Source organism: Melospiza georgiana, chromosome 2, assembly GCF_028018845.1.
Source record: "Melospiza georgiana isolate bMelGeo1 chromosome 2, bMelGeo1.pri, whole genome shotgun sequence".
NCBI lineage: Eukaryota > Metazoa > Chordata > Aves > Passeriformes > Passerellidae > Melospiza > Melospiza georgiana.
The window spans coordinates 98,849,163-98,875,899 of record NC_080431.1 but is presented as its reverse complement, the minus strand read 5'-3'; the positions used below and the strand labels follow the sequence as shown (position 1 = coordinate 98,875,899).

Below are 26,737 nucleotides of genomic sequence, written 5' to 3'. Positions count from 1 at the left end.
ACCTAGTATGTGACAGACCACACTTTCTGAGACTTTTTTACATCTAAACCTTTCAGTTGGGATTGACCTACAAAGGAAGAAGACCTGAGATGTAGTTCTGCTGCTGCTAACATAATAATAACCAGCCATTTGCAAAAGTGATGTTGGATTAGTGTCTTCACACAGCTTGCAAGTCTACAGGGGGCTCCAAAACTCTTTGCAGTGATCTGTTTTGGATTCAATTAGTGTAATGCAATTTACATCAAAAACAATTTCTGAGCATATCCATTTTTCTTCCTATACTCAATCAGGAATGAAGGAATGAAAGAAGGGAATACAGGAAGGAAGAAAAGGATGATAGTGCATTCATTGATTCATTCATCATTTCTTTTTCCATTTTTAGACTGTAAGATTATTTCATCTGCTCTCATATGAATTATAATTAATAGAATTAATAAGGTGCTTAGCCTACATTGAAAGAAAATTAATGTTATTAGCCAGAGAATAATTCTCTAAGGCATGTCACATGCAGTGACATTATAACAGTGAATGCTTTCAACATTGAATTCTGTTATACATACATCAGTATGAAAAAGCAATAGGCATACATGGTCCCAAAGCTTATCAAGAGGCTTTGTATTTTGGATTTTTGACGTGGATTGTAATCATAATCTTCAGTGTTGGTTTAACAAGTCACAAACATGAAATATTCAAAAAAGTATTTTATTCATGTGTCTTTTGGGCTTTTCTCCTCCTAGCATGATGATTGCCTTACAATTGAATAATTGTCCTATTTGGTACTGATTTTCAATAAATAAACAAATGAAAATGGAACTGTTTTGTATTTAGAATTTTGAGTCTTGAGTGGACTTTTCCATCTTACAAGGAAAGCTTTTGCTTTCTCTCTTGGAAATGGCGCCTAATATCTTTCTGATTCCATCTGACTTCTCAAATAAGGAAAAGTATTTCAGTTGCAATTCCATTGTTCAATCTTTATGTCTTTATGTCATCACTGGTACCTGGTAGGACTTCTACTTGCAACTTCTACTCCTTTTCTACTCCTTTTTTTTTTATTCATCCACAAGGGTCTTCCACAACATGACTTAGTCAGCAGAAAACACTGTAAATTTCTTTTAGAACTCAGTGAAAGTTCGTGTATTTTTCCTACCAAATGTCAAAGATTTCTGATGTTTTTCTATAATGTAGTTTTCCATACACTCACGTTTTCTTCATATGCTGTATTTTCTTTACTTAGGAAGTCTTGCAGCATAGTGTTATATCTGGGCTATGTTGTTCTTACTGCTCTTGCAAGTTACATTCATCTATGTATAAATACTAATTTTTGTCAAATGAATGATAAAACCTCAATTTCTGAAGAGCTCACAGTATCCACCTTTTCATCTTTTCTAGACAATTTCTTAAGAACTTTTTCTACTGTAGACTCTTCAGAGGCATTTTCAAGAACATACTGGTTACTGACATCAGCAGTACAGTGAATTAATCTACTTTCTCTGACATGGCTGATGCATTAAAACTGGACTTTTCAGTGGAGGTTAATGGAAATAAGTACTCCCTTCAACTGAAAAAAAAAAGTATATTATTCTTCCAGATTCATTTGGAAATGACAGCCTTGACTTTTCTTTTTTTCATCAGGCTAATAATGGAGGAGAAAGTAGCAGAGGAACTAAACATATTTTCTACACGCTGGAACAAATATGTCATCTCTCATCAAGAAGATCTTAGAAGACACAACCAAAACTGAGACCAACTGAAAAAAAATTGTTACTTTTATATTAGCAAATGACAGTTGTGGATCTGTTTCCTGATTAAGCTAGCTCTGTTGTCCCTGATGCTCGTGTAATGACCAGAAAAGGACAATACCTGAGGAATCTTGTGTATCTTCTCTAAATTTGTTCTATTTTCCTATGTTATCACCATTAAACTTGAATCCCTGGTTTAGCCTAAGCTTTTTAAATAGCATGCTTCTGTCCTACAGTTGGTTTATTTGACACATCTCCTAAGAACTTGTGGTCATTCTGGAAAAGAGCAGTGGTTTTCAACCTGTTACTACCTCTGCATCACTAAATAGGCTGAAACAGCAACATGTCAGCTACCCTGCTTTCCAACTTGCTGTTTAAAGCCTAGAGACTCTCTCTGGAGACTTTCCTTCCTTTGCAGCAAGGAAACAGCAAAATGTAATGGCAGCAGCAAAGAAAACCAATTATGCTAGAATAAAGTAAATAATGCACAACAGGAAAAAAGAAAAAAACAGGAAATCAAACACAGACAGTAAAACGAGTTAATGTCCAATGGATTGCTACAATGTGGATGCAAACAGAAATTATAACACATGCATTCTTTAATCTAATGCAAGTACCCAATTGACCAAATGCTGGTGGCCACTGATAGACATGGTAAACATTCAGGGTTGATAGAACTGGAATAAAACAAAACTTGCTCTCTCTTTACAAAACATGATTTACAAAAGAGTATTGTTCTGTTATCTCCTATATTGAAAGCCCTTCCTAAGCACATTACAGCTTCCCACAACAGTTCTCCCCATTCCTATAAATACTGCAATAAGTACATTACAAATCACTAAGTATGCTGTGCTGCCTTTTGCCCACTCTTTCTTCAACTAGACTTCCTGATGCAAAATATGTGAAGAATACATGTTTAACTGCTCATGCTGGCATAATTTATGCATGCACCAAAGCTAAACATCTGTTTATAGCAATTTAGTCAGAAAGCTTTCTTGAAGAAAGACAATTTGCATTGAATTGTACTGAGAAGAGAATCAACTTGGGGTTTACCGGAAGGAGGACCGTAAAGTCATCTTTAGTGCCTACAGTACTGCTTTTCTACCATATGATTATCTACAAATATGAACTCTACTTGTTTTCACAGGTGATTATCCATGAAATCAGAGAAACACTTCTATACATCTAGATATACAGGAAGCCTGCTGAAAGATTAAGGACCAATTCCTCTCCAGCCTCAGAGAGAATGGAAGGCTCTGAAAGGCAAGTTCATTTTTTTGGACTATTCTTCATAAACAGAAGTGGATCTCATCTTAGTGATTTCAGTAATTCAGAGAACTCACTGAAATAATTAGCAAACTAGTTTTTCCAACAGAGCACATTATATACTTAATTTGAAAATATTTTGATTCTGATATCATATGGTCACTTTTTAAAATAATAGATTGTTTTATAAGGATCATTGCATATGCACGATGCATTCAGAAGCTCAGAGGGTTGGATTTAACTACTCAGCTTCAGAAGTCCACAATTAGATATCCACATCTCTGCTAAGTCCATGCTGCATAGACCACCTTCACAGTCAAAGAAGGGAATTGCTTTTGTAGGACACAATAAATTTGGCAATAAAGTAGATATTGCAAAAGCTGAGATTATTGTGCTTTCTAAATGACTGTTTCTTTCCCCTAAGTATAAAGGACAAGTATGAAAGATATCCTATAGACACAAATTGCTGGTCTCAATTTGGTAAACATGAACACAAGCCATCATGAATTCCTTCCACTGCTTTTAGAAGTATATGTAACATACCTACACTCCAGTCCATTTCCTCCACTGCATCACCATATAAACCATGCTTGCTCTTTCCTTTGAAATTTTCTGAAGCATATAGAGCAGTATGGACATGAAGATAAGACAGGAAAAGAAGAAATGGTGTATCAGTGTTCCTGGAAAACAAAGCAAAACAAAACCACAAACTCTTAGAGTATTTTATAATCTTTCAAATAAATCTTTCTTCAATAGAGTTTTTTTTAAAAAGGCTCCCTGTACCTCTCAAAAAAACTGACACCAAAGCAAAAAAATAAAGCTGAAAAGGAATAATGTAATTGATTACAGGATAATTTTGAATAAACACACACCCAGGAAAAATGCCACTCTTTTGTGCAAAAATAAATGACAACATCTATCTTAATACCATTTGTGATATATATTGGAAAAGGACTTGTTGTTCAAAGGCAGGAATCTAGCAGTTTCTATATACAAACATCTCTCCACATTTTACAAGGATATTTTTAAAAACCTGAATACAATTTCTGTTCAAAAACATACCCTCAGCACTATATATCCATGTGAAACACAATTTCCTTCCTCACAAAGTCACATGGAAGCTGATCAGCTAAACTGTTATGGGGACCTGTGTCTTTATTCTAGACTAAGGTATATGACCAAGCCTCTTTTCTTTTAAAGCTCTGTATGTGTATGAATGTGACTCTACATAACCTCAAAATCATACCAATATAAAACTTTTTGTTCTCAGAGTACTGAACAGTCTCCATTGTCTTCTGTCTATTTCCTAAACAGATACAAAAGAAAGAGTGCAATAAATAGACTCTGTAAATTTTGCTGTTCATGTGATCTGTCAACAGGATATTTATGATCAATTCCAGCAGTCTGTGAAAGCACAGCTCAAACAAGTACTTCTGCTTATGCATTATTTATACTACTTTATTTAAAATTGTGCCATCCTAGCCAAATTTACTGCTATATGCTCTAACAGCACTTGCAGTACATTATGCATATTGTAAATATCAGCTGAACCACAAAAGCACTACCCACAAAACTTGTCTGGATCTCACCTTAAAGCACACAGCTAATTGCAGACTACTTTTAATTTTATTTATCATATTTTCCCCCACCAAACTGTGGTGGGTAATACCTGTGATTCATATCAACATCAAATGGAGACCATGTATTTCCTCAAGCAATTGGTTCATCCACCCTTTAAAGAGGGGAGCACCAATACAGGCATGCTCATAAAAACCACTTCTTCAAAATTAACAAAAAATCCTAACATTTAGAACTTCAAAACAAAGTTTTTTAGTACAAAATATTAATGTGATATCAATACTTTTCTCTTAAAGAAAAATAATTAAGCTTAATTTACTATATTTATGATCCACTTTCCTCTCTCCTTGGTTGGATCTGTTTTTTTCACAAGTTGTATGATTAAAGCTTTTTTTTCTACTGGCATATACAGATAAACACAGAATAAGTTTTTATCCATATTAATCACTTGATAAGTGTGTTTCTGATGGGCATTTTTTCTTCATAAAAAAGTTCTCATTTTTTAGGAAACCCAGAGGAAAAAAAAACGATCTTCATGTGGAAGATTAATAAAAAATATTTTAATTATCTCACAAACATTTCTGCATAAATCCTGTATTAGTTTATTAATATAAAGTACTGATCCAAAACATTTAAGACATGTTTTTCATAAAAGATACACTTCCCATGAAGTTGTTTGTTGCTATTTGAAAGGTCATATATGTGAGAACTTTTCACAATTTTAGCAAGAAATAACAAGAGATCCCTGAGTCAATGAAAAAGGTTGAAAATATCACCAATTGAGGTAAAAAAAGACATATACTTAAAAGTTACTTATTTAATATATACAAAAATCTAATACTGACCTTTCACTACAGAACTTTACTTCAAGGCAAATGATTTTTGTTTTACAACTTGCATTTTTTAATTCCTGGGATTATTGTTGACTTTTTCCTTAAACACAGTTCACTGAATTGAGATTAATATACAAATTCTAGGGTAAAACACCACAAAAAATTATTTTGTACCTTAACACTGCTGGCTATATTTAGTTTTCATGCAAACTACCTTGTTCTAATGCCATAGAGACACTGCATTCTCATAACTGTCTTCTTGCTTTGCTAAAAGTATCAAGAGCTTCCATTACAAATGTTATTTTTCAAGACATAATATTCAAATTTGTTTTGTTTGTTGAATTCACAGAAAAGATCTAACTTTCATGAAGAGTCATCAAATCAATGATTGATATGGAAGGGCACTACATCATTCTCTTTTTTCCAACTAAAATTGGCAGCTTTTGATTGACAGCTTGCTGTCGGGTGGAGAAGTGTCTCACCCATTAATATCCTCTAAAAGATCAGAGGCAGCTATTTATCTCCTGCCAAAACACTTTGAGGAGAATCATGAATAAATACCTTTACTCTGACCTTGAAAATGGAATGACAATACCAGCTAGTAGGCAGGAGAGAAATTTGACAATAACAGCTTAACTCCTGAACCACTTCAAAAAACAGCTCTTTCAAAAATGTATTTCCACTATCTTTTACACAGCCCAAACACAGAGAATCTCCTTTTCAAAAAATTTGAGATTTTTCATCCTCACATGAGTCACACAGTTTTTTCAATTTATCAAGTAGCTAGAGAGATTACACACACCTGACATAAGATATTCTTCAGGGTGCTTTTAATGCATCTTGAAAACATCTTAAAGCATCACATTGCTGGTGACTCGTCTGCATTGCAAAGTACCGGGTTTTTCTTTTGTATAGTGAGGTGTCTTTAAGTTACTCAAGGATTCAGCTCAGGCTTGAGCTATAAAAAACAGCTTTAAAGTGTGTGAGAGAGCAATTAAAGCTAATCTGACTTTGTGCTTCAAACCCAAGTCTTTTAACTTTTCCCCTGCAAATCTGCTTTAAATGCTTGCTGCTCTGAAAACTCCTTGGGCCATTGTGGGCTTTTCTGTGCACTTAAGTGGCACAGTTGACACACTGCAGGGAAGGAACACCACTCAGAGGTGCCTGGATAGGTTTGAGATTTCAGTCCATGAAAATTTAATTACGTCAACAAAGCCAAGTGCAAAGGCCTGCACCACAGTTATGTCAATCCCAAGCACAAATGCTGGCTGGATGAAGAATGGAATGGGAGCAGATTGGGGAAGGACTTGGGGGTGTTGGTTGACAAGAAGCTCCGTATTAGCTGGCAAAATATACACTTGCAGCCCACAAAGCCAACTGTATCCCAGGCCTCAACAAAACCAGCATGACCAGCAGGTAATCCTTGAACAATTCCAGGGATGGGGCATCTGCAACTGCTCTACCAGTTCCAGCGCTTCACCACTCTCAGAGTAATGAATTTCTTCATAATATCTCATCTAAACCTGCCTCCTTTCAGTTTAAAACTATCACCTGCCACTATCTGTCCTTATAAAAATTCCCTCTCCCTCCTTTTATAAGCCCCCTCAAGGTACTGGAAGGCGACCATGAGGTCTCTCTTGAGCCTTCTCCATGCTGAACAACTTCAGCTTTTACAGCCTGTCCTCATAGGAAAGCAGTTTCATCCCATTGATCATCTTCTTGATCCTCCTCTGGACCCACTGTAAGAGGTCCACATCTTTCTTGTGCCACACCTTGACACAGTACTCTAGGTGAATCACCACTGTGTCAACACAAGCAGATAGAAACATAACATTTCCTTTCCTGTCATTTTCCTTCTATTAAAAAATTCTTCTTATTCAGTATCCCCCCAGTGGATAAATTAATTAGTGCTATTCCCCACAGATGCCTCCTCTACTTCCAGATTAGATCACCAGTAAGACAGTGCTCTTTGTGATAGCAGTGGATGAATACACTTCATTAATCTTGTTCCTGCAGGAGGAAAAGCCAAATTTTGGCTCAGTTGTACGAAAGCAGGACTGTTCTATATGCTGGATTTTGTTTTGTTCAGACTGCTAACACTGCTAAAATTCTTGTTAGTCTGAATGAATTTATGAATGGATGTTTCTGTCCTGCTGTTTTAAAATATACACCTTCAAACACAGATGTCACATTTTCAATTGTTTTCAAAATCAGAAAAAGAACTCCAGACTACTGCGGGATAGCTTATACGAACCACAAAAGGTGTTGAAAATGTAACAGAGAGATAAGGAAAAATGTAAATATATAGAAAATCTGACTCTTTCTAGTAGATATTATAAGTAGAATTTTTTTACCACTATATCTGCATTTTTTAAATAATTTTTCTATGCCAATAGATAAAATGCTTCTACTTTTCCAATTTCATGTCTTCATTGCTTCCTTTAAATACTTAAGGTAAACACTTCACATATGTTTTTATTTCCCTTCTATACAACCTTTTCTCCCCCTCTGAAAGAAAATTTTGTAAGCATGAAGAAAAAAAAAAAATATTATCTAGTACAAACTAAACTCATAACTAAACCCTCTCATCCACAAAGCTTTGGAGTCCAGCATACAGATCCACCTCTGTTTTAGAAGTGTTCCATTGACCGTTCAGTCTGTCAATCATTGCAGAACTAGTGAGGACCCCAATAATTCTTAAATGATCCAAAGATTTGGTAAAGTCCTATATGAACCCACTCCTTCTTCCTGTCACCTTCTTGTTCAAAAGGCATAATCAGAGGTCTGGGAGAAAACACACAAAGATCTAGTAGAGTTGTTAGAGCTTATAAGTTACAACATTTTCTAATATATGTGCACATATACATTATATGCATACAGAGATACACAAATTCTTCTCTATAATTTTTATTTAGCTGTAACTATAAGGAATATTCTTGTAGGATTCATAAAAACACTGGATTTGAGACCTGTAACTTCAGTGCAACATGACACATGGAAAAACTCTAATGATACATGGAAAAACCCTAAACCACAGTCTGCTACAGTAGCTAACAAAGAATTAGAATAGGTGTTGCAACAGTGTTTCAAGAACTAAAATAGAATAGATAAGGAGAAAATTTACAACTTATTAACTGTTATAATATGTTGAACACTATGCATATGCAATCTATGACTGGTAAAACTAGTCAAGAGGATTAAAATTCACCTTCATCACAGTTTTTAAATATAATCATGTTAGTATTTAAATACTGTTTTCAAGAAACCAGATTTCATTAGACTTTTAAAAAATATTATTATTTGTTGTGATCAGGTGTAGAAATTTCTCAGAGAGGTATTCTGTATCACAGAGTGGTATTTTTGTGTTGTTAATTTCTGATGCACCAGAAAACAGACCCTGGCATTTTGAAAAATTTGATTTTCTGTGCAGCTGGTCATTGAAAGGCATGCTGAAGATGTATGAGTGACAACCACATTGAATTTAACATGAAATAAGTAGCACCCATTTGACTTTCAAATACATTGTAATACCAAGAGAGCATTCTGTTAGGTTTACGACATGTAAACACTTCCTCTCAGGAAAAAGCAATTAGAATTAACATACACAGAGCTGACCTGCCCACTTACAATTAGGGTAAGCAACTAAACTACTACCTGTTTTCACACACCAGATCTGACACATGTAATTGCATACATTCTTCTCCAGTGCCATTTTTGGGCATTGAATTTTGTATTTGGTCTCTTTCAGTCCATTAAAGAACAAACAAAAATTGTAATATGCACACACTAGATTAAGGAAGATAAAATACAATATCACCTTTCTAAAGATCAGATCAAAGTAAGCAAAATAGCACATAGCTGTACACTATGAAGATATTATAAGACTTTAAAAATACAAATTCTAATGATTATATAGAATCACAGGCCAAAATTGGCCATCCAGCAGTCTGAGGTAGTAGTTATGGAAGACTTCTCTCCTTATTTTGCTGGGAATCACAAACTCTCATTTTGTGGTCTCTGTGCCCAAACAGCTCCTGCCACCACAGCACCCACCAGTCTTTCCCTGTTCACAGAGAACAGGTCCAGCACCTCCTCAGGTTGGCTCACTCAGCAGCTATATCAGGAACTTGTCTTTCATATACTCTAAGAACCACTCACACAGTTTCCTGTCCACTGCAATGCATTTCTAGCTCTGGTAAACTGAAGTTCCCCACATGAACAAAGGCCAGGAATTGTGAGACTTCTCCCAGCTGCTTACAGAATATATTGTCTTCCTCTTCATCCTGTCTGGGTGGTCCATGACATACTCCCACCTTGGTGTCTACCTTGTTGGCCTATCCCCTGATTCTTACCTTAAGCACTCAAACCTATCACTACCATCATTAAGCTCTGGATAATCAAAATATTCCTTAACATAAAGGTCTACCCCACTTCCTCTCCTTCTTTGCCTATTCCTTCTGAAGAATCTGATGCTTATACAAGTCACAAAACCGAAAATTACAGAGAAACAACTAGAAAAGAGAATGTCTGGAAGTCCATCACCTGAACTCCGAAGAAATTCTAGAGGTAATAAAGGCAATAGGCAAACAAACTTACATAGATAAAAAATTGGAAAATTAATATATGTTCATATACATTGCATATAAAAGTAGCATATAAAAAGCTTTATAGGAAATATCAGTGCTGGTGAAGATTGGAGGTTCATCGTATATTTATTGTAAAGTTATTTAACCAACTAAAAGACAGATGATATCTGATAATTTTAATTTGATGATGAAACGTGTATTCAGAACCAGGTAAGGTGAAAGCTTGAATTCTTTAACTTCAGGATTGTTTGCTCTCAGGTATAATTGTACACAAGAATTAACAGCGTACATGACTGAGTTTGCTACTTAATGTGTCAGCTAAAGAAAACGAGACTGTGTGACAAGTTCAGTGTTCAAACATGTGGCTAAAGGGCTGAAAGAACTGGAATGACAAGAATGCTGCTAAGCACCATGACTTTCAAAATACTTGTGGCCCTTCACTTCTGCAACCTGGTTACCTCTTATTGGCCATTCACCTACAAATGGCCAAAGTCAGTGGATTAATCATAAAAGCAATGGTCTACTGGTGCTCTGGATTTAACAGGTATGAACTCTATCATGTCAGAACTAGTGTGTCAAAGCAAATATTGGTTTTGTTGCTCACACTAACACAAGGGGCAGATCAGTGAATATTAATCCAATTACTCATATCCCCAAGAGTAAGGTTTATGGTCATATACTTTGCATATATTCATTAAAGGGCACAGTTAAGATTGCTCAAATGCCCTAATTGCTTCTCAATACTTTAACATGTTTGGATATTCTCTAATATAACATTGACTATGAAGAGTCTGGGTTATAATTCTCACTGTAATTGCAGCACTCCTGTAACAAAGTTTGTTGTAAATTATGAATATGTGCTATTAACCTTGACTTCAATTTAACATCAGTGTTGTCTGAAAACTACACTGACATTTGAGGCCAAGTGCCTAAATGATGTAAAATCACTTACCTCTAGCTAGGTCAACAAAGCTATGATGACTTAGATTACACATTATTTTGCCAGCTCTAAACACTGAGGTCAAACAGCAGCACTAATCTACAGGGTAACACTTTGCACATTACACATATTAATACAGTTAAAAGAGTTACTAGCTTTCTACCATCAATTTCCATCTTGAACTCACCTATTTTGAGGCAACCATTTTATTGTCATGGCATTGAAATTAGCGAAACATTAATAGATACCCATAACAGTATCACTACAGACACTTTATATACTTGCAAATAGTGGAAGAATATACCAACAAATAGTTCATGTACTTGAGAGTCTTTTGAAATCACCAGATGCTTGGTCACTAAGCAAGTAATCTTTTAGCAATTTTCAAATGTGTTTGTTCATGTGTTTGTAATAACAAAGTACTTCACTGTTAAATTATCTACAATGTATCTGAAAAGGCATCTTTATATCTATCCCCATCACCAAGAGGAAATAAGGATGGTTGAGTTAATTTATAAATACTTATGGAAATGTTGATTGTTGGGAACACTTACTTATTTAAGGAAATTTGTTATAAAAACCATTTTTTCAGTATAATATGTAAAAACAGCCACATCAAATATTCATAAGGATGGAAATGATAAAAAATTGCAGTATGAGATCAAGATTTTAGATAAACATTTTTTCTTGCTAACAGCTAGAAGCAGTTGCTCTGTAAAGTCATTAAGTCTACAAAATTTAGCTGCAGATTCTCGGTATGTGTTTTCATCCAGCAACAACACCATTTGCATGTATTCACAGAAACTAATGCTACATACTTTAAAGAATAGTAATTCAGGGGTGTTGAATAGAAATTCAGGATAATAGTAATTCTATATGTTAGAATATGATTTTATCTTGATTTAGTATTTTTAAAAATGCTACAATTTGTGTCAAAAGTGGTGGAGAAAAATACATACACATATTTTTTCCAGAAGTTAAATTGAATAAATATTTTTTTTTCTGTAAATATATTGATTTCTATTTTAGAATATACAAATGTATACTTTTTTGACTTAATCCCATTAAGAGCCCTTTGGTAACAATTACAAAGTAACTGACCTAGCAAAAATGAACCATGACTTAGGATGGTTTTGTAACCCAATGTTTAGGTGGCCCAATATGATGGCTATTAAAAATACTGTTTTCAAAACACCCTTTTGTTTCACAGAATCACAGAATGGGTAAAGTTGGAAGGGACAACAGTGGGATCATCTGGACCAACCTCCCTCAGGGTCATCCCAGAGAACATGGCCCAGGATTATGTCCAGACAGTTCTTAAATACCTCCAGTGAGGGAGACTACAAAATCCCTCTGGTTAACTGTTCCAGGGCACTGTCACCTGCACTAGAAAGTTCTTCCTCATGTTCACCTGGAACTCCCTGTACATCAGCTTTTGCCCATTGCCTCTTGTCCTATTGCTTGGCACCACCAAGCAGAGCCTGGGTCTGTCCTCTTGACACCTTCCTGCAGATACTTATGTACAGTGATGAGGTTCTCTCTAAGCTGTCTCCTCTTGAGGCTGAACAGGCCCAGATACCACAGACTTTCTCATAAGAGAGACGCTCTAATCCCTTAATCAACCTTATTGCCCTCTGCTGGACCTCCTCCAGGAGCTCTGCCTCTCTCTTGTCCTCAGGATCCCAGAGCTGGATACAACTTTTCAGATGTGGCCTCACCAGGGCTGAGCAGAGGGCAGGATCCCCTCCCTGCTGGCAATGCTCTCCCTAATGCCCCCCAGGATCCCACTGGCCTCCCTGGCCCCCAGGACCCACTGCTGGCTCATGGACAGATGGTTGTCCACCAGCACCCCCAGCTCCTTCTCCACAGACCTGTCACTCCCAGCCTGTCCTGGTGCCTGGGGTTCTTCTGTCCCAGATGCAGAGGCTAGCACTCTAATTTTGGAAAATCAAATATTTTCAAAATTACTGTTATAAAAGTCATCTAAAATGCCAGTATCTTAAAAAATTAGCCATATGAATGCCTTTTAATGGATGCATCAACTCAATGATGAAGAACATCTCCCCATTCTAGAAAAGCCATGAATTATGACCCTGCATTGTGCTTTCACAGAATTAAGTCACACCACAAAATATTTTTCATATTTCAATTTACATGAAATTCTTAAGAATAAAACATTTCCCTTTCTATAGAGAAACTAGCTACATACCTGACAGGAGGAAACCAAACAGTCATTCCTACCAACAAGATTAATGTCATCTTTTAAAGGAAAAAACTTACTATCACATATATTACAACATATTCCCTGTGCCCACCAGATCACTTTTTTTCCTAATTTTCAGGAGCACTGTCATCATGAGATGCCAATGTTAACTTACAACACTTAGAAACCTACCTTTCAATAAACTTCATGGCTTCTTTTGTCAGTCTCTGAGTAAGGTTCTCATAGGACAGTGGCTGCTGGATAATCTGATGGTCTCTCATTAAAAAGCAGTTTAGTTGTCGAAAATGATAGAAGAAAAAAATCAAAACCACAAGTGAAATTGTGATTATTAACAAGAAGTAACCCAGTGCTTGAAAGGGTACTTTGAGAAGGCCAATGTACTGCACTACTGCCAAAGACACAAGGGCGATCCCAGCAATTTGGACTGGGATGACAAGGTCCCTCTGAACACCTTTTAAAAATACACTGCCTTGGCCAGGTTTGCAGTCTCTAAAATTGGTCACGGGAAGGCCATAAAAGTAATCAAATCCATGACTGAGAGGGTGGTGACAGAAGTCACTACTGCTTTCACAGTTCATCCCAAGATGCCACTTTCCTACAAAGAGAGAAGGACAGGGAGTGTTTTTGTAGTTAAATCATCACTTACTTTTAATGTGCATCATTTAAAACATAAAGCAGTCACTATCTGGCTGATATCCTCCTGCTCCCAGCTTTTACTGTGTGGATCACTATTTTCTATTGAAAGTTTCTTTGTGCCTCCATCAAAGATTTATTTTTCTTGTCTCCCTCTTCATCTCAGTAAGAAATAGATTAACATGGCTGCTGATGATGAACATTAAATTCTGAGTGGGCTAGCAGATCATTGAAGAGCAACAGAGCCCTAACAGACAGTTACCTTTGGAAATTAGGCATGTGTAGTTGTGATAAGATAATACTGTTTTGTAGCAGCTACTGATTGAAGAGGAAGAACAAATATAGAAGTACAAAATATATTTTCTGAAGTTTTTCTGGCAAATAATTTGAATAGTTAAAAAAAAGCCAAAAGAATAATAAGAAAACAGTAACAAATAGAAAATAAATCAAGAATAGGAAAATTATTAAAGCATTTATTATTTAAATGATTGTGAAATATCTGAAATTGCCAACATCCCTCAAAATACACACATATATACAAGGCTGGTTATTTTGTATTTATATTTCATATATATAAATAAAAACAACAGTAACAAGTAAATTGCTGTCAAATATTCTCTCTCATAGCATTTTGTACCACTAGGAAATCACTCTAATTCTGCAATAATGTTGGACCCTGTCTGACCACTGAGCCTGATTTGCATTATACTAATACAATCTATATTCATGTTGATTATGGTAAGTATCTAGATAATTCATTCTATGACTCAGGTACAACCTCTTACCACATGCTTATGCATTGCTTAGCACAACAGACCTAACTGGTAGCTGCTATTTGAATAAAATGCATAATTATAAAAAAAATTCAAATTCAGTTAAGCTTATTGAGCTAGCTTATGGGTAGAGCTAGCTATTTTTGCTCTCAGCAAGAAAACATGCTGAATATTTTAAAAAAGCATGCTGGCCTTGACAAAACAGATCACATTATACACTGCTGGGCCAAACTTTATTTATTTTTCTGAATCAAACACCTAAACATGACCAGCATAATTCAGGGATTGTGATTGCAAAAGAAATAAACAAGAAAAAGTACAAATCCAGTAAGTCTTCATTCCCATAACTTGCCCCAAAGAAATCTGAAATACTTATTTCAGAGAATTCAAAATATTCATGGCAGTAAATGTAAAACAGAAAAAAAAAATAGCATATACAGAATTTGTCCCCTTTTTCAAACCAAGCCAGTTTTTACACAACTGTAAGAGAGTCCTAATGCAAACAGTTCTGAACATCTCCTTCTGGGTCTCCAGAACAATGTATTCATCCTGCACTTTTTCCTTTGGCTGCGACAAATGCAGGTACTGCAGCATCAAAGAAGGTGAACATGGGAATCAGTTCTGCTTTTTTAAAATTTAGCAAATTAGGTGGATGTTCTTATTTCTCTTCTACTAATAACAGAACTGAGTTATAGGATGAGAATGTCATATGACTAAGTTTGTCTGTCAGCAAAGGTGGAGAAAAAGCAAAAATCTTGAATCTGAGTGCATAGTTGAGTGCAATTGTCCTCATACATATCTCGATGGTCTTAAGTTAAAAGTAACTTCTGTATATCATCAAAGCAGGTATAAAACATTTTCAGGTCTGCTTATGTGCCAGTGAAATTAAGGCCTCTACAGATTTCTCATTCCATCAGAACTTTTCCCTGTCAGATAGCCCCTCACCTGAAGTGGTATTCTGCTGGTGGTATTCTGCACAGAATGGTTCTGGTCACTACTTTGGACATGGTCCAGTAAAAATTACTGTGGTCAGTTAAAAAAACAAGCAGTACACACCATTTTACTGAAATGTAAGAAGTTATAATGGTGCTATAAAGGGCTAGGTAAGGCTGAAACTCTGATTTTCATTCCCAGCACCCAAAGATGCAGATTTTTGAAAAGAAATGCTTCAATTTTTCTCTTATATTTGAATGAGTCTCTTAATGGAATAATTATAAATCAGAGGTATAACACAGTGAGCATGAAAGAACTGTCATCAAGTTGGATAAGTGATTTAAAGGTAGAGGCTTATAATCATGAACATAAATGCTCTTCTGGCTTAATATTTTTTTTCTTTGCTATTATATATTAATCTCAAAGTAACTATAATTCAGCAAGAAAATATGAAAATGAAACAAAAACAAATTAAGTATACCTTCAAGGTGACTTTTTATGATATGTAGTGGATTTTTTAACTGGATCTCAACTACAATCCAGGACAGAAAAACCTAGCAATAACAAATTAGGGCAGGAGGAAATATAAGTCCTATTTTTATCTAAAGGGCTTCTTTAGCAAGTACAACGAATTGTTCAATGTCAAGACAAACTTGGGCCTCAGAAAAAGATTTGTTGAGAAGCAACTTAAGCCAAGCAAAGCAGAGATCAGGTTAGCAAGAAAAGCAGCAAAAGCCCCTGCTCAAATGCTATCAGGAGCTGTGACAGAATGACACAACTGCCATTCTCAAATGGCTGGGCAGGTAGAAGGTTTTGATAGACCCTGCATTACTCTGAACAGGCAAGTGATGGCTGGGTGCACAATACATGTTTTGCTTCACTCCTTGTGACAATAACCCCTGCCTTGAGCTAGTGCTTGAAGAGATTACTGTAATGTGCTTTAGATTCTGGGGCCCTTCTGAATCTGAGAGCAATGCAAAATGCTCTCATCTCTTTGCCAAGTGATGCTTCATAGAATGGACACTTCACATAAGCATCATAAGCATTTCAACAGATTCTACCAAGCTTTTGAGTGAAATTTATTCTGTTAATTGTAAATTATAAGTACTGTAATAATTTGAGACCTAGGCTCTTTTCCCTCTCCATCAGCCACAATTAAAACTTCTGCAGAACGAAAACAATGCAATGAAAGGCAAGTGGACGTGAGAAGCAAGTCCTATTCAGCCAAGAAATTTCACTTAAAACTCCATTTTTCAAAATGCAGAATCCTAAGGACACTACAGAAATCCATGTTTCCCCTGTATTTTTCCCTCAGATAGCAGAAAAAGGAAAAATACTGTAGTGGTTTTGGTACAAAGACTGATTTTTATGTAATGATATATTTCTTTTGGAATGATTCTGTGCTTTTCAGATAAATGGCAAGATACAAGATGTGGAGCAAGATGCAAACAGAAATATTTTATGTTCTTAGGAAATATATTTATTTGAAGTACACAGCAAAATTTATTAAAACTGTATGTACATATGGTATTCACACGGACAGATTTTAGGCTGTTTTATAAATAGCTGTTGTACTAACTCCACTCCATACACTCAGTCAATCTTGGACACCTTACTACTGTGATTTATCCAAACATTAAAATACTTCATTCTGAAAGAAATAAGTACCAGTTATCAATTAGTATTTTAGCACCGGAGATAAGCTACATAGGTGGATTTTAAACTTCTCTGGATGCTGGACAACACACTGGATAGCACCAGTGAGAAAATGAACCTTTACTGTAATTGAGTATAGCAGTAGTTAAAACACTATCTATCAAATGTAAGGGGAATTTTTGTATTATGAATAGCAATTTCCAACAAAACATCAGCATTTCTTCCAACTGGTGAAATAATATCTATTCTATGCATCTGCTTTTTTTGATAGAACTTCGTTTTGTTGCAGATCTGATTGTATGCCTTCCTGACAGATCTATTGGTTGTCACCTTCTTTATGTCACAGGGGAAAACAATGAGGTAGGAAAATGTATACATAAAGTAGATTTATAGATAAAATATATTTTGGGACATATCAAACAAAAGAAAGCACATATTCAGAGGAGAAAAAAACATTTAAAAAGAAACAAAAATGCACCTAGGGAAGAAAAATACTGTCATCAGAGAGGAGATTTACCAAAATAGTAGGAATGACACTACAGGCTTGAGGATCAGAAAGGCTTCAAATTAACCTTATGCCAATCCATCACTGGTGCAGGATTTGACAATTAGTTCTTTGGGAATTGCTGAATTAGATTGAACCAAGCAAAGACTCCCTGACCTAGACCAATATGATGTGATAAGAACACCAGCAAAGGCAGAAAATATGCTGGTTGTGAATCAGACAGTCTATCTAGTCTTCAAATCTACATAATTTTTCTTTCTATCATTTACATATGCTTTATCCCTAATTTTAATGCACTTCTTGATTTTTGGAAACCTTCATTATACTCTAAGGATATGGTAATATTACATTTTATGGTCTCATAGCTATCACTCAGGCCACTTGGAAGAATTGTTCATTAAGCATCATGGAGAGAACTTCTGGAGATCTAAGTGGCAAGCTGTCATGCTGCTGTAAAAGTAGTTAAAAAAAGAACATTAACTGGGTCAGCCCCAGAAAATGAGTTGTATTACGGTGCTTGTTACAAACAGAAAAATCCTAGTCTTTAATTGAATACAGAGAAATAGAAATCAACTCCACAAGGAACGTGACAAATTATGAACAACTTTTTTGTTCAAACTATGAACTATTTGAACTATGGTTGAAATACATGTACATTAAATACACTTCTGATAAGAATTTCTGGTTTTCTATTTTCATTCTTTCAGGAGATCATGGCATTTTATGCTTTATAAGACTGAGATATAGCTAAGTAGGATTTTTAGTTAGAACGCTGACACTGGTTTATCTACACAATACAGACATTTTCTGAACACTGGCATGAATTGTTAGCCTTGCTAAACATCCTGGGTTTTTAAATGAAAATTACTCTCAAAATTGCAAGTTTCTGTTTCATTTAAAAAACAAATTGCATGCATCCTTCATCTAAATCAATTTAGTAATATTTCAGTGTGATGTTCTCTGCACAACTATTCCCTGGCAATTTCAGTACAGAAACATATTATGTAATACAAATTGAACTTCTCAAGAATCTTCTAAAATATAAGCAGTGTGCAATAAGTCAGTGGCCAAATTAAGAAAAAAAAAATTCAAAAATCTTTAATGTTATACTTTTTATGACATTAATTCCAATTCTATTTAATATTAACCTAGTATGATTCCTTTTGCCCATCACTGGATATTTATGCTGTGATCAGTTGTCTGAACTATATTTATAATAAGAGAGGAATACATTTTTATATGAAATATCTACCAAATGATATGAAAAATTTCCTAGAAAAATCCATTTTTGTCTGGTGACTTAGATGGTAACCCAGGTACAGCATTATTTACTGTATGGGAATTTAAACACTGGTGAAAAACAAGCATAGTGCTGACTTGTACCCCTGTGATCAACCCCTCATTGTCTCTCTGATGTAACCAAAGTCCTATTTATACTGAAAACTTTTCAAGAGCTTGAATAATTTTCAGTTTGGTCATCATGTTTCTTCAGTACTGCGCAAAATGAGACTATAACTACACAAGTGAATTAGACATACTTACCTGACTAGTATTTCACACAGCATGGGAATGTCCTCAGCTTTGTTCCAGAAAAATAAATTCATTATGCTACGGGGCAGAAAAGCTTAATGCAGGCCCTCAAAAGCCTATACAGGAAGTTAATGTTCTTTTCATTGAAATGAAAGGAAACAGAGCCGCTCATGTCTGCAATTTTACCTATTAGAGCTGTTGCATAACCTTTCTGCTTCAGGAGTTTGGGAAAAGTTATTTCTTCAGAAGGAAGTCCCCCAGAAGAGGCAGAAAATAAGAAGACACCGACTCGTGAGAAGGCAGCCATTCCTAAATACAATAAAAATGAATGAGACCAAGATAATACAAAGAAAGAATTTCCATTCATTAATTCTGCATGCACTTTTTGCCTTAGGTGGTATCACTTAAATGACATATTACAATCAGACGCTAAGTGCTGCAAGTAGAAGATATAATCATCCATTTAGATGAGTGAGGTATTTCCTGTATTGACACCAAAAACAGACATGGAGAAAAAAAATCTGAGCTTATAACCATGGGGCCAGCCATCACATAAAGAACTGCAGCCCCTTCTGTAGATTTTCTAAGGTATAGCAAAATTTTAAGAAGTTGAGCTTGTATAATTTATTTTTCCTATACCCAGGGAGGGAAGGAAGATGAGGACTAAGTGAGATCATTCCCAAGTTCTAGTTTGAGAATTTCCCCTGTCCTCATATGTGGTTTTCTACAAGCCTTTAAGGTTTTTTGAGAGAAGTCATACTGAAATAGGGCAGTCTTACTTCTGGGCATGTAAATATCATGAGGTCAGAAAGAGCAAGAGAGAATCTGATCCTGTAAATAGAGTGGTTTGAGCTGTCAGCATTGATGGGTGCTCTGGTGGCATGAAGACACATCATCCAATGCACACTGAAGGAGTGCACTAAAGGAGCATCAGGTACCAGCTAACAAGACAACATCTAAATAAGGCACAGTAATTTCTATATGCTAAGAGTCTGAGAAACACAAATGAGCTTAAAAAGTGCACTCAGGATGAGGAACTTGAGAGCTCAGGTTCATGAAAATTAGATTACTAGGATTCCAGATGAGAGCTGGCACTGAAAATAGACAGTAAGAAGAGAGAATATCTATGCAAATCTGTGCAGATGTATCTTCAGGAAGTCTAAATTATGCAACTGTGCCCAAGTTACATGACTGATATAGACAACCAGAATCCTCCCTCAGGTATCCCTTGTGGTTACATGAGAAAACGACTCGTTAGACTGGTTTATTAAAGACAGCTCCACCTACCCTTCAAATGCTGACTTCAGTTTTTCACCCCAGATAGTTTTGCTGATCAATGCTTCAGATAGCTTCAGTCATATATTTATCTATATTTTTCTTATTTATATTTTTTACATATTTCAAGCTCTTGTAACTGAAATCAGTGTAATTCCATTAAGTTATCAGAATGAAAGTACAGAAGCATTCTATTTATTTTCATCATTACCTTTCTCTGAGCTTGTGTCTCATCCAATACAACATTTTGGAATAGTTTTCTTTAGCTCTATTATCAGGAGATTTATATTTCTAACATTTTTTCCACATCATGATTCTAGTGTCTTCTATAGTAAGCCTTTACTAGTTCTTCACTGATATTCAGAAGCAATCCATATTTAGAAATTTTGTATGCTAAGTAAGACAAAGTTCAATTTTTGTACCTACATGGAAATGATTAAGTGTGTCTGAGAGCTGATCAGTGAAAAAAAAAAAAATAGTTCAAGCCTTAATTTTTCAGAAATAAGAACAAGTCACATGATGGAAAGTGACCTGTGACTTTACCTACAGTAAATGATAATAGCAATATATCTGAAACAGGATATAACATTTTCCTTTGCAGATGAATTTAATGGAAAATTTAGCAAGTTATATTAGCTGGCACTTTTGCAGAAGCTTGTTACTTGATTTGAGTGAACACGAACGTATCAAGTAGGCTCCAGAGTCTTGCTTTGCTTTCATTCCCAGAAGCAAGGACAGGATGTTTTATCACTAATGAACAAGTGATCTGATTAATGTATAATGATCCTTGCTAAAAATGATGTTAAGGGAATGTTAAAGTTGCATGGCTAAGCACTGAGAGGCTCAGTCCCAGCACACTAAAATAAACAGACTAGATCTTCATGGATTCAAATAGGCTTTGGATCAGGTACTTTGAAAGTAAGAAAAATTAAATGCATGTATTCACAGGATACTTAGTGCTGTGTATGGGTAGATATGGAACAAAAATAACACTTCAAACAGATGAGATATTTTTTACTCTCTTCTTCCCAGTTTTCAGGGCAACTTGAGTACTTTAATGAACTGTCCTGCCCCTACCTCCCCACTACAAAAAACACAAACTCAACAATTTGTCTTGATGCCTTGTGAAGGCTGACCTAGAACAGAGACTAGACGGAGCTAAAGTAAAGTAGGTATTTTAAAAGGCCTCAAATAGATCCACCTTGGGCAGCACAACTCATAATGGCCACAAAATGGGTAACAGGTCATGGGGTCTCACATTTTTATAAGTTTTGGTCCATTAGCATATTGGAGCTAATTTACCAATTACATCTTTAGCCCATGAAGTCCCATCCTTCTTGTTTTCTCTCTTTTTTCTCTCTTCAGTCCACTGTTGTTTATGCTCTTGGGCCTGAGATCTGGATTGGTTATCCTTGGGTCCCCAGCTAGAGAAGGAATTGTTTTGTCTACTATTCTGTGGAGAGAGCTTACTATCCCCTAATATGAAGCCTAGACTTACACACTAAAGCAGAATAGAATCTGAAAAATAGAAAAGCTAAAACCTGAGGCATCAGTCTAAACAGAAAGGCTTAGCAGAAATAAAAATGTTTGAGAAGAAGTATTTACATTGGGTTCTTCCACTGAGTCTCTCTAGATGCATCTCTGTGGTGTTCAATACTTGGGCTGCCTGCCAACACAGAGGGAGTAGCTTGAATGCAACTGTGGAGGCAGGCAAAGAGCCTGGGGTCATTGCATAGTGGAGGAATTTCACAGAATCACAGAGAATCACAAGAGATGCTTAGTTGGAAGGGACCTACAGGGATCTATGAATTCAACATCCAGCCCTTCACAGGACATCCCCAGGAGCCACACTAAGTGCCCCAGAGTATTGTCCATACACTTCTTGAACTCTGTCAGATTTGGTGCACACAGCACTTGAGGTGAGGCCACCCTAGCACAGAGCAGCTCACGTGCCCTCAACAATCCCCTCCCTTGCCTGGCTGGTGATGTTGTGCCTGATACAGTCCAGGACATTGGATTAAATGTTGGCATTAAATAACCACAGTCAGATTGTTTTGTTGCTATTAAAAAAAAAAAAATTACTCACTAAATAAACTTTATTTTTGGGTCAACTCTTCTGAAATGTGAAAATTCCCCATATATATGAAATATTTCTAATGTAGACCAACTCTGCTGAGCTTGATCAGTCAATGAAAGGACTGATAATTTACCATTACTTAAACTCATAATAATAAACAAATCAAGGAAGGCCAGACAAAATACCTGCATACAGTTTACTGTAAATAAAATAAACTACTTATATATAAATAAAGTGATGGGATTTTACCTGATCTTATAGGATATCTTCCAGTCAGGAAAGCTGCCCTGCTTGGAGTACAAAGTGGGGCTGCTGCTATATGCTGAGTAAGTGTCACTCCTTCCTCTGCTAGCCTGTCAATATTAGGGGTTCTGGAAAAACACAAGCAGGTGAAAAAAAAACCCCAAAGATGGTTATTTGGATACAGACATGGTAAGAACAAGGCATCTGAGGCAAGAACTATCAGGAAAATCCAGTTAAAATTTACTGTATGTAAATTATCAAATGCATGATGGGGTTGCAATTGCAAATACTATCATGTCAAATATTTTTACATGAGGCGTCTGAACATTGCAGCAAAAATCTTTTCCTCCACTTTCTTCTATTCCTCATGGCCAGTGTTAAACTGCAACATCTGGACATATAGTATTGCAACCCTTTTTAATCTGTTCCTTGACCAGAACTGTAAGTTTTACATTTTTGCTTCAGTAATGAGGGTAAGAGAGACTAGAGAAAGGTTGTGTTTCCTTGCTCCCGACTTGGTGCCTCTTCAGTCTCTCTTCAGCAAAAGCTTTTTGGGGTAGGGATAATGTTGTGTAGTGCTATAAGCTATTAGATCAGATTCAAATGATTATGACTTCGTGTTATGTTCTATATTAACATTATCTACATGTCTGACATTATTATATCTGCTATATTAGACCCAGAGGCACAACCTAGCTTCCATATCTGTATGGGAAACTTGTCTGTCAACTGGCTCATCATGCAGATTAAAATTGGGTCCTGCAAGAAGAAATCCTGTATCCTTGGTTCTACAGATAAAAATTACTAATGCAGACTGGCCAGCAGCTGCAGCATGCTCTAATAGCTCTCTGACCCTGGAGATTAATGACCATGACCTCAAGGCACACTAGTGCTCCCATCATCTAAGTCTGAATAGTCAGAAACATTAATTTTCCAATGGAATTATTTTCTACCTGTAAAGTCACCTACTGATAACAATCGCTAAGATGAAAATTCATCATATTCCAAAAATCAAATTCCGAATTCTCTCAGTAGAGAATATAGATCTTGAGGTTGTTCTGGTGCCTGTGAGGGGAGTGATCCAAGCATCAATGTTCTATATATTTTTCCTTGTTTAAAACCAGAAGCCGTAACTTGATTTGTATTTTTTTTTGAGTTATGAGAAGATTTTACTTCTAACTAACATCAGCAGGAAAAAGAGCATTTAACATTTGACAGACAGGGCTTTTAGTCTGAATGTTTTATTTAACTTTGCACCACTGAAACACAATGTCTAGATATCACTTGCTCTGTTTACACAACCATCACATCTAAGCTGGTAGCAAGAAACATCCCAGGGCACACTGATGTATTATTCAAGTATATTAACATTTGCTTTAATTAATACATTGACTACTGTATGAAGACAAATTAAGGGCAAATATCAGTTCTTTATTTCCAGTTAGTGAACAACAAGCTTGTCCCAAATCAAGACTGCTTCAAAATACGTTTAATTCATAGTACTTGTGTCATGTCTATTCTAGAAGAAAATTGTTGATTATACTTCAGCTCTCTAGAGCTAAAGTATAATCCTTATACCAACCAACCAACCCTTATTTGGTTGATTGCTCAATCCTCTGTTTATAATGCAACTTTTCAGCAGGATAACTGCATTAGCTAAGTCTTTGGTCAAAAAAAAGAAAATAAGGATTGAATATTTAAAACCCTGGAAAAGTTATTAACTTTAGTTACTCATAAAAAAGCCTAAATAAAACCTCTGAATGTTCTGAAATTTTTAATTTTAAAAATCCATTGAAAACTAAATATAAAGCTATGACTCCACCAAATTATCATCCTACCTTAAGGTTTTGTTCCCATAACATCCCAGGTCTCCAATACCAAGATCATCAGCCATCAGTAAAATTATATTGGGCTTTGAAACACTGTGTGTTTTGATACTGTTTATGGCACATTGGCAAATTATTAGAAGTAAAAGGAGCCCCATCTTCCTCCTGGTGTGTAAGAACAGATGGAAAATATAATAAACAGATTGTTAATCTAATTTATTCTTATCATTACACTTTGCATAGTAAAAGAGAAAACAAAAGATTGAATGCTTTTAGATGGTGCTTTTTTTCTTGGAAGTTTTTTAAAGCATTTATTCTCTCACACTTCTTAAAAATAAAAATGCCTATTTTAGTACATGGGTAATTTTTCCTTCCACTCCTTTACACAGATGAAGCCTTTGAATAAAGACAAATAAAGAACTAGGTACAACCTCAGTGGCAATTTTGCATATACACATGCACTACTATAAAGCAATAAATCGTAAGAGCTAACAAAGCTTGGGGATTTTTTTATCTTTTGTATGTTTGCTTTTTTTTTTTTTTTTTTTGTTTGGCTTGTTTTTCTTCCCAGCTACAAATGTTATTTGAATAACACAGAATCTGAAATCAAAAAAGTTAATCAATTCCACTAACGAAGCAAATTACTGAATTTCTCTTCAACAATGGGGAAAAAAAAAACAGCTGAAGTTTCTGGAAAGTTATAAATATTATGGAAAAGAGAGTGAAGAGATGCGCTATGAAATTATTGAAAGGAGTGTTTAACAAAAGGCTATTCACAAACATTACAAATACCAGGGTATATAGTAAAAGCAATTAAAAATATTTTATATAATATCACAATGTTCTATAAACAATTCCCATGCCATATCCAACCTAAAGCAGGAAGAAGGATGTATTGTACACAACACAATATACCATTATACGCTTTTATAGTAAAAGCAGAGCATTTGCAGATGTGCATGATATGAATGCTGTTTTACCTTAATCAGAACTTGTTGAATCCTTGTGTTAAACTGCACTGACCATGTCCTGGCTGAAACTGAGTGCCTTCAGGCTGGAATGGACTGTGCCAGGAACACATCAAAAAGAACAGAGACTCTGTTCCGTCTCTTAGTAAGATTCCCATCTTTTCTGGATGCAGACAGCCTTTTTAAAATGCAGGCAAGGCCTGAGTCACACCTGAACTCTGCATTATTCTCGGACAAGAAGTGGAAGAAACCAGAACTAAGGTACAAATTTGTAAGTGAGAGAGTAGAAATAGGAGAGACAATAATTTCCAGAGAGAATGCAGATAGCTGGTCAAGAAAGAAAAATCTTATAAATCAATGAATTATGGTACATAATGTAACTGGAGAGAAGATAAAGAAGTCAAAACTGAAAGACCTGGTACAAAGAGACTAGACATTAAGGGAGACAGATTCACAAAGAAATGAGATGGGTAAAATTATTTATAGAGGAGACAAAATAGGCAGAACTAGAAGAGCTTACTCTGACATTAATAGCAAGAATGGGAGTTGATACCCAGCTGGAATGAGAACTGCAGGCAGAAATGAGGAGAAATGGCACAGTAATAAAGAAACTGGAAGGGATGACAGTGAACAGGAAAACAAAACTGAGGAACAGAGGTGAGAGAGAACAGGGAATGTCTGGGAGGAAAGAGCTGAGGAGTTATGATTATGGTCAATAAAGAGGACTGATTGGAAAGAATCTGGGAAGATAAGATTTGGGACTAACGTAAGTGAGAAGAGAACCAAATAGTAGGGAACAACCAAAACAGACTGGGACTTCTGGTTGCCAAATTCATTATTGCTGTTCTGTAAGGAAGTATAGGTACAAAGAGGGCTTTAACTTCTTTAGTATATTAACTTTGTTTTACTGCTTAAGTTACATTTTATAAACACTTTGGTGATCATAGTTCTGGCTTAGACTTCAGCCAGAAGCCTCTAAAGATCCCAGCCTTATGACTGCAGGTTATTGTTCTCTTGTTTATCCCATGAAAAGCAATATACTTCATTTCAGACATGGAAAATAAATACACAAACTGTAAATTTAAAAGAGCAAATGGATTGCTGCATAGGATACATCCACTTCATCCTTCATCAAATAACCATACTAACGAA

General features: G+C 35.7%; 1 protein-coding gene across 5 annotated transcripts in view; it reads right to left on the bottom strand.

Annotated features, from left to right (window-relative positions):
- STS (steroid sulfatase) overlaps nt 1-26,737 on the bottom strand; it is a 106,633-nt gene that overhangs the window by 58,705 nt on the left and 21,191 nt on the right. For all 5 annotated transcript variants that reach the window (XM_058018282.1, XM_058018283.1, XM_058018284.1 and 2 more), the window contains 5 exons: nt 24,630-24,782; nt 22,798-22,919; nt 19,383-19,505; nt 13,338-13,761; nt 3,549-3,685 (listed from right to left, as the gene is read on the bottom strand). In XM_058018282.1, the coding sequence (XP_057874265.1) occupies nt 3,549-3,685; nt 13,338-13,761; nt 19,383-19,505; nt 22,798-22,919; nt 24,630-24,782 (959 nt within the window). The remainder of the gene's footprint in view (nt 1-3,548; nt 3,686-13,337; nt 13,762-19,382; nt 19,506-22,797; nt 22,920-24,629; nt 24,783-26,737) is intronic.